The following is a 12,844-nucleotide window of genomic DNA, read 5'->3' as shown; positions in this document are numbered from 1 at the left end:
GAAAGGAAACTTCCATCTTCCTGTCCAGATGTGGTGTAGGCACTGGTCATTGCCCGAGCAGGACACTGGGCTAACTTCACTGATGATTCCATCTGAAATGGTTTTGTCCTGCTTGTTTCCTTGGTAATGAACCAAACTAAAGCTTTTTCCAACCCTTTCCATTCCTCTTCATCCCACTTCACGTTCCCTCTGTTCTGAGCAAGGGGATGTTCCAAGGGGTAAATGTGAAGGCCTGGGGTCATGTCAAGGCTGCATTTTCCTGGATGGTAAGAAGTTCCAGCGTGGTGCATGGAGACAAATTCTGGGCACTTGTGAGAATGTTCACATCAGGAGAAGTAAGACTTTCTCCGTCCATCATCCCCCACCGCCCCCACCCCTCTGATTTTCTCTCGCTGCATTTCAGAATAAGAAACACTCCTCCTCTCTGGCATCACTTCAAAGAGAAGACTATAAATAAAGGGCACAAAAAAGGATCCTGGAAATTGCTCCTCCTCAAAGAGCAACATGACCACTTATCCTAGAATACAGAGATGCTCTACATTCTAGAAGATGGTCTGACACTTGGAAGAACCTTTCTTTACTATTACCAAGTTTGGCTTCTGTTTTTGCTTGAATTCTACTTAGCTATATACATATATTTAAAGGATCCAAAGTTTTTTTCCTTTACACTGTGCTTTTCTCTAAGTGCAAACGTCTAATTTGGTGACATTCAGACCTGGGCCTTTGCATCATATGTGGCATTATGATCCACAATGTGCTTTTCCAGAAGATTCCTTTCTGTACTAGGTCACGATGGTACATTACACTCTAGGCATAGTGCAGTCACATGATCCTTCCTGTTTACAGTGATTGCACCTGCCGTTCCAAAGTCTTAGAACTGAGAGCACCACTTTGATTCTGATTCATCCTCACAGTGTTTGTGTGAGGAGGGCAGAAATCATGATCCCCATTCCACAGGTGGGGAAACCGAGGCACACAGAGGTGATCTACCAAAAGTCACTCAGAAGTCAGAAAACAAACTGACTAAAGGGCCGAGGAAGATCACCTACGTACCTTTCAGCGCCTTATCCAAAAAAGCAGATTGTGTCCTTCTCAAATGAATGCATATACTTTGGAAGGAAGTAGTTTTAGGTGGAACTTTCTATTAAGGTCTCAAAGGCCCCTCTATCAAATCAGGAACCACAAGGTAAGAACCAGTATCACATTAACATTTTTAGTTAAATGCACCTGACTCACAGACAAGGCCGATTATTATAGCTCACTGACAACCTGGTTACCGACATGAAAACTTAAGGAAAAATTCACCCATTCAAGAAGTAAGCATTGGCACAGCTCCTTTTCTGGTTTCACATCATCTGAAGTGTAACACCTAAGCACTGCTTCCTTCTACACAATACTCCTGTACCTGCTGGCATTTGATTGTGGGGGGGGGAGGGGCTAACAGAATGTGTGTGTGTGTGTGTGTGTGTGTGTGTGTGTGTAACACCAGACACTTTAGGGACAATTCTGCCCAACAGAATATACATGAAATATGTCCAGTAGAGTAGTTCTCTACCCTGATTCTTCTTTTCTTTTTTTTTTGGTAACTGTTATTTCTTGATCCTGACTTAATGTAAAAAGAAATGTTTTACTTCCCACCTTCCTTGATGAAGGTAGGGTCCTTGGGTAGACATGGCTGGGGGCTGATTTCGGCTTCCTGGAAGGGAAGCACTCTAAAGGTTAAAGTTGCCCGAAGGCAACTGAATGGGACTTTTTGGACCAGAAAGTGGCCTGGTCTTGCGTGCATTTTCCCCCACAGGCTAAATGACCATCTGTCCCTGACGCACTGCCCCTTCCTACGCCAGGAATCCATATTCCCAGAAACAAACTAGGCCAACAGCAGCGCTCCTGCCTCCCAACTCCAGGTCAAGAAAGGCACAAAGAAGACCAACAAATAATACCGAGGCGGTGCTTTGGATCCGGGAGATCTTGAGGTACCAGGAGAAGAGTACTGATGGCCCCATCTGGCCGATAGGAAAGGTGAGGCACAGAGAGATTGACTAAATACTTCCAGTTGTAGGGGAGAGGGACACAGGAATGTCAGAGGGAGATTCTCTTTTTCCTCACGTGGGGAAGGAGAGGAGAGGAAGATACACTGCCAACCGTAGTGAGCACGACCCTCACAGCAAAGAGGCAATTCCAGCTCTTCTGCCACCACAGTAAAGTAATTGCCCTCAGAGCAGTTGTGATGATTCCTTCACAGAGGGAATCCGACACCCCAGACTCTCTGGGGCCCACTCTTGGGACTGCATCCAGGGCTGGAGGTTGAGGCAGAATTGGCCTGGGCAGGCACATAAGGTAGCTCTGCTTCTTAAGGCACGGCTGCTGTCTGCGAGGAGTGGGCTCCACATTGGGAGGTGGCCATCAGACACTGCCTCCCCTAAAACTACCCTGCAGGAAAGCTCAATCGGGGCAAACACTGCTGCCTAAGGAACCCGCCTCCCCCGAGGGGCTGGGGGCTCCCACTAAAGCGAAACAGCATCACCAAACCAACTGATTTCTTGTGTCACTTGGGAGAATGAGGGGGGAAAAAACCCAAATTGATCATTATTTGCAGATGATTGTCTAACTAGAAAACCTAGGGGAATCAAGGGAAAACCTGTCAGAAGTAAGACCAGAATTTGCGCGAGAGGCAGATTAAAAGTCTAGCACACAAAAATCAATAGCTTTTGGGTCACTTGAGTGTGGCCTAATACCTTGGAAGAGCTGTGCTTTTCTGCAAGGCCTCCGAGCTTTGTGCAACTTGCCATATGTTAAAAGAGGAAGGGGAGCCAAGGAGATGCCTCGTCCACTGCAGTTCCCGCAGTCGCCTCAGACACCAGTATGTGAAAGATGCCTGGGGTGACTACTGCAGGAGGGGGCAGTCACCTCTGCACTGTCTCCTTGCCCTCCCCTTCCCCAGCCTCGACCCAGACCCTTTCTCCCAGCACTTTTCTTTTCCAACTCAACAGACACAATGGGAACCTTGGCAAGGACCGGTGCGGGAGCCACCAAGGTTGGATGTGGTCAAAGACTGTGCTATGTCATTTCCAAACGAAGTCAGTTTTTAAAAACAAAGGCGGCGGACTGAAAGGTCTCACACGTCGGTCCTCTCATTGCCTCATGAGTCAGAAGCCTGGCGACGCTGCGGTGCCGCGCCCAGACTGGGGACTCCCACGGTCCGGTCAAAATGGCCAAAAGAGGCCCCGCGGGGCTGAGCGTGGCACTCTGGCCAGCGCACGGCGGCGGTCATTTACGGTCCAGGCTGGCGTGCAGCTGGGCCTCGCGAACCATGCGATCGAAGGAGCGCGTGTTGGTCTCCTGGCGTACCTTCTCGCGCACGTGGAAGGAGGCCCGGGCTGTAGAGCGGGCGCTCTCCAGCGCGCTGCGCCGGTCCCGAGACAGCTGCTCGCTGCGCTCCAGCTTGCGATCGATGGCTTGGAGCAGCTCCCGCCGGCGGCAGTCTTCGTCCCTCTCCACCTTCTCCTTGTTGGCGCGCTGGGCCCGCTCCTTCTCCATCCGGCTCTGGCCCACGCGCCGCGCCTTCTGCTGCACCGCCTCCTCGGCCGCCTGCGCCGCGTGCTGCAGCCGCCGCTCGCCCACCCGGGCCAGAGCCTCCAGGTGTGCCTGATGCTCGCGCTCTTTGCGCTCGGCCGCCTCCTTGGCCCGCCGGCCCTGCAGCTCCTCCCGCCGGGCCCGCTCGCGCAGCTCGCGGGTGCGCTGCTCCACCAACTGCTCGTAGTTCTCCTGCGCGCGGCCCAAGCTGGCCTCCAGGGAGCTCCGCAGGCCCTCGCGCTCCTGGCGCTCCAGCCGGGCCCGGCCTTGCAGCAACGCCTCGTGGCGCGCCCGCTCCGCCCGGCTTAGCTCCCGCTTCTCTCGCTGCAACTGGCCCTCCTGACTCTGCTTGGCGTGGGCCGCGCGCTGAGCGCGCTCCTTGCGCACCTGCTCGGCCCGCTCGCGCACTTCCTGCAGCCCCTCCTCCCGCTGCTTCAGGTTCTGTTCCTGCTGCAGCTTGCGGAGTCGGTCCTCCCGGGCCGTGCGCTCCGCCCGCTCCCGCCGCAGCAGTCCCTGGCGCTCGGCCAGCTCCCGCCGCCGCTCGTCGCTGCGCTCGCACTGCCGCTGCCGCCGCCGCGCCTCCTCGTGCTCTTCGCGGCCCCGGCGGCCGCGCCGCTCCTCCACCTGCGCGGCCCAGGCTCGGCGGCCCTGCTCCAGGGCGCGCTGTTTCTCTCGCTCCTCGCGCTCCCGCCGCTGCTCGGCGCGGACGCGCTGCTGCTCCCACTGGCCGTGGGCCGCGGCGCGCTGCTCCAGCAACAGGCGCTCCTCCTGGTGCCGCGCCAGCATCAGTGCCGCGATCTTCCGGTCGCGCTCCGGCACCGCGCGCAGACCCCTCTCGGCGCGCACTTGGCGCACGATGCGTTCCACGTGCTGAGCCGTCTGTGGCGAGTGGCTCAGGTCGCCGAGGCTGAAGCTGCGGCCGGTGAGGGGAGCCAGGGCCAGGGCGGATGGGCGGCCCAGAGGGTTGGGAGCAGAGGACGCCGACCCCGCCGGGCAGCTGTTCCTGGCCGAGGCCCGCGGCGGCCAGTGCAGCTCCCGCAGGCTCTCACCGCTGTAGGACGACGACGACGCGCCTGACTCGGAGCTCAGGGCGCCCTCCCGCCGGCGGGACAGGGAGTCTAGTGAGTGGCTTTTCCTACCTGCCCGCGACCCCGCCGGCGTAGGTTGGGGCCGGGCCGGGGACGGGCTGGAGGAGGCCTTGCGGGCGGCGCGCGGTGCGGGCGAGGCCGGGAGGCTGGCGCTGCTGCAGCTGCTGCTGCTGCCCGCGCTCGGGGCCGAGGCCGCGGCGGCCGCGGGGCCCAAAGGCGTGAAGAGGCGCCGCTTCTCCTCGCGCACGATGCGCTCGCGCTCTGCCCGGCACTGCTGCAGCTTGGCGCTCCGCTCCGCCTCGTAAGCCTCGTACAGGCCAGTGGCCACTCGCATAGAGCGGCCGGGGGCCTCGCGCACCAGGTCCGCCAGGGCCCGTGGCAGCAGCTCCACAGGTTTAACGGCGCAGCGGGCGCAGGCCTCTAGCGAGCGGGGGCTGGTCAGCACGTAGCGGCTGCCCTCGGCCTCCGGACAGTCGAAGTTGAAGAGGTCGAGGTGCAACAGCGGGGACTGCTCCCGCCGCCCGCCTTCTGCTGCGCACGGGACTTCAGCCTTGCGGGGCACCGCGGCGGAGGCCGAGGCCGAAGACGCCGCGGGCTGCGGGGCGCCCTGGGAGTCAGGGGGCACGGTCGCGGCGGCTTCGTCCCCTCCGGAGCCTCCGGGCTCGGCTCCCGCCTTCTCCTCTACAGGCACGGGATCCACCATGGCTGAGCCCTGTCCCTTTGTGGAGGCTCTGCGGATGACAAGGGAGGACATCGAAGAATACATTTGAAAGCGGTTTCCCCCTCCCCGTTCATAGTCACCGCCCCCGCCCAAACTTAATCCGCTTTGGGATTAGGCTCAGAGGCCCGGTGGAATGTAAATCATAATACCGATGCCCTGAAACCCCAGCGGGCGGGAGGGTGCACAGAGAGCAGCCTCAGTCTCCCTCAGCGCCGGAGTGCTGGGCGGAGGCCTGTGGCCAAGCTCCCCTGGGCGTCTGGCCCGTTAGATGCATCTCCTCCCTGTTGCGAGTTAAAATGAAAAGATCGAGGTGCAGAGGCAGTAGCCGACCAGAGAGGCTCTGGAGGATTCCCGGGAGGATTAGCGTATTTGTTTGTAGCTTAGGCGGGCGACCGGGGATGCAGCTTTGCAGGAACAAAAAGGAAGAGGTCTGTTCATCCCCAGAGTGCACTGCTCTGAAGACCCCATTTGCCTAGGGAAGAAGTTTATGGTTGATTTTCATTTGCCAAAGGAGACCCAGGCGCCGGGCCCAGGGGTGATGGAAGGGCGCAGAGAAATACCTCAGTCCGAAAAGACCTCCCTGGGACGGGTGATCGATTCTTGCTCTTGCCTCTTGGACAGGGCTTGCTAGGAGCTGTGCCCGCCTTCCCCCGTCCCCCCCACCGGGTGTTTGCTAGGGACGGTGAAGGAGCTTGGGTCCTCCCAGATGCACCTAATCCTCTCTTAAGTCCATGCTAAAAGCGCGATGCACCTCAGTCTAGGCTCGGACACCCACCTGTCCCCAGATGTCCTCCGAGTCCCCCCACCGTATACAGCTGGGCTACTGGAGCTCAGCGAGCACGTCCGCTCCCGGGTCCCCCGGCCGGTTAGCTTACCGCACGTCCCGCGCGGCGGGCTTTTGTTCGCAGCTTGCCGCTTTCGCTTGCGCCTCTTCAGTCCCTGCGTCGGCGGGGTCGGATTACTGCCGGCCGCAGCCGCGATAGGAGCCTCAGCTGCCACCGCAGCCAACGCCAGCGTCTCTCCATGGGGCCCGCGCACACCCCAGACGCTACCTACCCGCGGGAGGGGGAGTGCGACAAGGTCTCCCTAAAATAACGCAGCTCTACTCCCTTCCTTCACACTGATTCTTAAAAAAGGAAGCAAGCCGGGTTCCATCGCTGCTGCATCCACCGCCGCCTCTCCAATCGTGAAGGTACCGCAGGTCTTTCGACGGCCCCTCCACGGGCGCCTCCTGGTGGACGCTCAAGGGTGTTGATTTGCTGGCTTATAGGGCAAAGGAGGGGGGGGGCGGGATGTATATATTCTCTCTCATCAACAAACCCTGTTCTAGCGGCACCTTAACTAGGTAGAATGAAGGAATAGCTCATTCCTTCTCAAGGCGACCCTGAGGAGCAAACAAACTTGAGAGCAATAATTTGGTAGAACTCTGGCTCCTGATCCAAACCATGACTTTATTTTTTTTAAGAAAAACCAACCAAACACATTCAGATAGGTTTGAGGCAAGCAGAAGATGTGTGCCTACTGTTTAATGTAACATTTTAGGACTTCCTGGTTCCAGACAATACAAATTAAAACCAGTCAGTACCAGTTAATGAGTGCTATTTTGAGATACCTCCTCCCCACCTCTTCCAGTTTGAGTGGTAGTGGCCACAGCAGACAGATGGAAGGAATATTTAAGGGAGGGGGTTGGAGCGTGGGTGGGACATAACATGTAGAGAGCACTGTGAACTCTGTCCTTAATAACCTTGACATTGTCAGATAGGCAGTGAGGAGCAAGTGAAAGGCTTAAAGCAGGGAAATGACATGATTTGGCTTATACTTTAGGAACATAACTCTGGCAACCATGGGGTGAGGGCTATAGGAGGGCCAAAGAGGGGCAGGAAACCCAGTTAGCTGGACACTACAGTCACCCAAGGCAGGAAGGATTGGGACCTGAGGGGGAACAACAGTAGGAGGCCTGGGTCTGGTGGGAGGTAAGGGTGAACAGATTCCTGTAATAGAGAGTAAAAGAAGCAATACTCAAAGGGAGCTTGGCTCTGGGGTGTGAGGGGTGGTGAAGGGGCAAGGATGACTTCCTAGAGCGATGAGGTGGGTGGGTGTACCACAAACTGAGAGTGTGGGTCCAAGAAGGAGGATTGGGTGGTGTGGAGGGCCAAGGAAGGATGGGTTCCTTTCAGGATCACTTGAGTTTGAGGTGGAGCCCCTCAGCAGGTGACTGAGTAAGTTGTGTCACAGGTCTGGACTGGAGCTACAGTTTAGCACGTCATCACCATATTTGAGGTTCCTAAAACCAGGAGTGTGAGTGAGATCATCCACGGAGGGCAGGCGGAGCAACAGGGAGGTGGGCAGGGCATTGATGGGGCTGCTAAAGGAAGAGGAGCCCATGAAAGGGACGAATAAGGACAGGCAGGAAGTGTGGTCTCGTGGAATCTAATGGTAGAGTACTTCAGAAGGAGGGTGTGCCCCTAGTGTTAAGGCTGCAGAGGTCCAGAAAGATTTTGTCAGAATCAAATACCCACTGAAACTGGCAGTGAGAGGGTCTTTGGTGACGTCGGCAAAAATAGTTTCAGTATTGTCCTAGGAGCTGATGCCAAACCACAGGAGGCTGAGGTGCAGTGGGAGATGAGAAAGTGAGAGTTACTGACTCTTTTGACATTTGGATGAGAGTGTTAAAGACTGTGAAGGGCTTGAGATTTTATCCTACTTACATGCTAACAAGTTAGCCTACCACCGGTTCACTGACGCTGGCAGAAGACATGAAACTCGTGGGTCAGAAACAAAGGACTTTGTTACTCATGGTACAGCAGGCAGCATGAGGTTTATGTTCTTGTTGGTCCCCTTTGCTCCCCAAGTCCCGTGGGGCAATGGAGAGGTGGGCTGAGATAGATATTTTATATATAATGGGTTTGTGTCACAGCTGAGTGACCCTAAACTTAGTAGATCCTACCCTTTTAAAGGGGACTGCTAGCAAACCTGTTTAAACTTTGCCCCAGAGGAAGGCATTATCTTTATTATCCTGGGAGAAAACAAATTTTCCCCCTGACGTGGAGGGAGACTATCTCTGTCTTCCAAGGATGTTTGCTGCACAAACATCCTTGAAAAGTAGTCCAGAATAAAAGCCTTTACAAGACATGCAAAAATGCCATGAATTGCTCTCAATAGAGAAAAGGAGCTATTGGTCAGATGGCCAGTGAGAAATGGGGCTGGGATTTGGACCTGGCTCTGTCTAACCCTGAAGTGGGTCCCATGTATTATATTTCTACACCAAATTGAACATCTGGAGAGATGTGGATTCAGATGGAGATAAGTGGGGTGGGCAAGTCAACCTCTTCAAACCTCTTTACTTCGGTTTTCCCTTCTTTACAGAAGATCTCACTAAATTGCCTACCTCAAGGATTAATAATATCTGCTATGTAAATGTCATCTTTGTCATTAAATACAGACAGTATTAGGTACCTTTTAGGGTTGTTGTCAGAACTGGAAAGACTGTATGCGAAGTACCTAGACCAACACATTTCAGTAAACAGTGATAAAATTGTTGCTATTTATTTATTTATTTAAATTTTATTTATTTGTTTATTTATTTATGGCTGTGTTGGGTCTTCGTTTCTGTGTGAGGGCTTTCTCTTGTTGTGGCAAGTGGGGGCCACTCTTCATCGCGGTGCGCGGGCCTCTCATTATCGCGGCCTCTCTTGTTGCAGAGCACAGGCTCCAGACGCGCAGGCTCAGTAATTGTGGCTCACGGGCCTAGTTGCTCCGCGGCATGTGGGATCTTCCCAGGCCAGGGCTCGAACCCGTGTCCCCCGCATTGGCAGGCAGATTCTCAACCACTGCGCCACCAGGGAAGCCCCTGTTGCTATTATTTTGATAAAGCTCATCTAATAGGTGTGATCAGAATAAGGACACGTGTAGTGTCTGCCAGATTTTAAGGGAAAGCCTAACAAATGTTCCATCCTTGATTAAGAAACGATTCTTCATCTGGGAGGGTCATGGAAGCAGCGGTCATGGGAAGGGGGCCCTAAAATAGGACAGTGACCTAGCCAGACAATTCAGCAAAACTGACTTGGCAATCCATGGGGTGCCATTGAACAGTCAGATATCTCTCACCTCTCATCTCTACGTGCCTTGGACATTTCAGGAGATGGGCTTCACACAGGTTAAGCATTGATTTCCTCCAGATCGGGAATCCCAGCCTACCAAAGATCAAGGGTGTTAAATCCAACTTTATTAAAGCAGCCCAGTTTGGGAACACCCACCTGTCCCTTATGAGTCGGGTAGTGGACATGGTGGGTTTAAGAGTCAGACAGATTAATCATTCAAATTCTGTCTCAGCCAGGCTCTGTGATTTGAGGCAAGTGTCTTAACCTCTCTGAGTCTCAGCTTCCTGAAAAGAAGGCACAATATGGAGTGTTATTTTGTCTTGCAAAGACCCTTAGAGATAATAATTTATTAAGTACCCCGTTAGATCCTTTAATATAATAGCTCACTGTCTTAGTCAGTTTGGGCTGCTATCACAAATTACCATAGACTGAGTGGTTTAAAAAACAAACATTTATTTCTCACAATTCTGGAGACTGGGAAGATCAAGATATTGGCAGATCCGGTGTCTGGTAAGGACCCACTTCCTGGTTTCCAGATGACCATCTTGGTGTATCTTCACATGGTGGAGGGCAAGCTCTCTCCTGTCTTTTCCTATAAGGACGCTAATCCCATCATGAGGGCTCTGTCCTCATGACCTAATTACCTCCCACAGGCCTCATCTCCAAACATCATCACATTGGGGGTTAGGGTTTCAATGTATGAATTTGGTGGGTGGGGGGGGACACAAACACTCAGTACATAGCACTCATCTAATTTGGACCAAAAAAATACAACATAGACATAATCTCCGTTTAAATTCCTTTTTCTTAGTCTCCACCACCCACCTCAGCTCTGTGCATTCATTCCCCTTCCTTTCAGTGTAATCCCATTCACAGAACAGAGATGACTCAATCTAAAGTTCTAAATCAGGAGTTGGTAAATGATGATCTGTGGGTCAAAACCACTAGGTATTTTTGTAAATCAAGATTTACTGGAACAAGCCAGGCTTATTTGTTGACTTATTGTCTATGCTGTTTTTCATGCAACAATGACAGAATTGAGCCGTTTTGACAGATCATATGACTCAGAAAGCTTAAAATATTTACTAGCAGGCTCTTTATAGAAAAAGCTTGGCAACCCTTATTCTAATTACTGATAACAGCTTGTGCCGGCTATGAGTTTATTGCCTTATACCTCCAGATTCACCCATCAGTACTCGCTCTGGGATAATGGTCTATAAGCATTTTCTACTTGACAGTGGACACAGTGCTAAGGTTTGCCAGCAGAGTGAACTGCAGGGTCCTTGCCGGAGGAAGGAGGCTTCTCTTCCTGGTTCCTGTGTGCTGTGCTTTCTGCTTTTTCTTCCTCCTGCTCCGCAGTGAGTGGTGCAGGTGTGTGGGACTAGCCTGTGGCCCCCCTACTCCAGCTGCGTACTCAGAGCAGTCCCTTGGCAACCTCGCAGCCCTGGCCCAGGCCCGCTGACCGCTTTCCCGTGGCTTCCTGAGGCGGACACCACGTGCTCGGAGCCTTGAGCCTGTGCGGTCCCCCTACTCCTTCTCACCAGCCTCTGTACACCTGTGCCCGTGACGATTGTTTCCTGTTCGCCCAACAACTGCGAAGCAGCTCTGCCCCAGACTTCTTCTCTGCAACCCAGTGGGCTGTAACCACACCCTCTCCAATGAGGCAGGGGCTCCCCTTCCCAGTTGTCCTTCCTTGAGGACTGTCCCTCAGCCTTAGGGAACCTTTGAGCGTTCTCTTTATATCTTTTTATTTACTCCCTTTTCATAGCTTAGTAACTTTTTATATTAAGCTCCCTCTGTTTAAATTACTGCGTGGTTCCTGTCTCCTGATTAGACACAGGGTAATACACGGTGTAAAGTGTAACCGTTCCCAATGCTTGAGACTAAGGCCTTAAGAAGAAATTTATGAAACAAGCCAGCAGGTACAGGTAATATTTATTAAACATAAAGTGCTCTCTTTCATACTTTATTGAAATAATATATGTTCATCAGAGTGGGAAATTAAAAAATAAAAAGGAAAAAAATTACCTGTAGATAAATAATCACCCAAAGCCCACCAGCTCAGTTACACAGCTTGGTGTGTAGGTGGCAGGGACTTATAAGTTATGGGAGGACAGGTCCGTGTCTGTTGCTGCTCACAACTGCTTAGGGCCTGGTACGTTGCGGGCCTTCCTGCTGAATGCATCAACGAGAGGGAACGGGGTCTAACTGGTGCTACTTTGCCCACCGTATGTCCCATGAAACTGGCCTTGCCAAGATATTTTGAGCTATTAGGCCACTTGGATGAATCTTTAGATTTAAGTATCTTAAGCAGGTGATATTCATGTTTGAGGACTGTCTTGTGCGACAGGAGACCCCAACCTGCACTAAACCATGGAGGTGCGTCAGCAAGGAAATCTAGAGGGAGTCTTACAATTAATCTAGTGGGGTTTTCTCTCACTTCTGGAAGGGCCATACTCATTCCATTTTGTATGATACTGGAGAAGTGTCCTCATTCCTGAGTATGGCCAGGCCCTGGGGGCCCCCTGGGCATTTTGACTATGAAACGTTTATAGGTCTACTCAAAAGAGGGGCTACTGCTCAGGAGCCAGACTTGTCTTCGGTCTCTGCCTCTCTTGCTGGGTCGTCTGTCTCTGGCATGAAGCCACCTGCCTGCACAGTGCTTTAGGCCCCTTCTGTTTTCAGAGGGGCTACTCTGAAGGTATAGCTCCTGTTCCCACAGGCCTTTTCCCCCACTATCTGGCAACACACACACACACACACACACACACACACACACACACACACTCCTTTTTTAAAAGACAGAAATTCTAACACCAAACATTGTGCATCACTGCCTTCCACAATGTCTTAGACAGTCATCCTGACGTTTGTATTTGGAGATTCAGAGATGAGTCATATTCCATTACTGGAAATGGTGGCCCCTTTTTTGCATGTTTCTCTTGAGGATCAGGAATCTTCCACCAAGCTCCTTGTTGCCCATCCAAATGTGGCAATCAATCACACAGAACAAAGAGTGCATTGAAAAGTTATTGTTAAAAAGCACCAAGCTAGGGGCTTCCCTGGTGGCGCAGTGGTTGAGAATCTGCCTGCCAATGCAGGGGACACGGGTTCGAGCCCTGGTCTGGGAAGATCCCACATGCCGCGGAGCAACTAGGCCCGTGAGCCATAACTACTGAGCCTGCGCATCTGGAGCCTGTGCTCCGCAACAAGAGAGGCCGCGATAGTGAGAGGCCCGCGCACCGCGATGAAGAGTGGCCCCCGCTTGCCGCAACAAGAGAAAGCCCTCGCACAGAAACGAAGACCCAACACAGCCAAAAATAAATAAATAAATAAATAAAAATTAAAATTAAAAAAAAAAA

At 52.8% G+C, this 12,844-nt stretch overlaps 1 protein-coding gene across 1 annotated transcript; it reads right to left on the bottom strand.

Moving 5' to 3' along the window:
- Positions 1 to 10: 10 nt before the first annotated feature.
- On the bottom strand, positions 11 to 8,923 carry CCDC177 (coiled-coil domain containing 177). Its single transcript, XM_082384389.1, has 2 exons — positions 6,258 to 8,923; positions 11 to 5,392 (listed from the first exon to the last, which is right to left on the bottom strand). Exon 2 carries the CDS (start codon positions 5,362 to 5,364, stop codon positions 3,268 to 3,270), a length of 2,097 nt encoding a protein of 698 aa, XP_082240515.1. The 5' UTR covers positions 5,365 to 5,392; positions 6,258 to 8,923; the 3' UTR covers positions 11 to 3,267.
- Positions 8,924 to 12,844: the final 3,921 nt, after the last annotated feature.

The sequence above is a fragment of the Balaenoptera borealis genome (assembly GCF_965194805.1).
Source record: "Balaenoptera borealis genome assembly, chromosome: 3".
NCBI lineage: Eukaryota > Metazoa > Chordata > Mammalia > Artiodactyla > Balaenopteridae > Balaenoptera > Balaenoptera borealis.
This window is presented reverse-complemented; position numbering and strand designations above follow the sequence as displayed.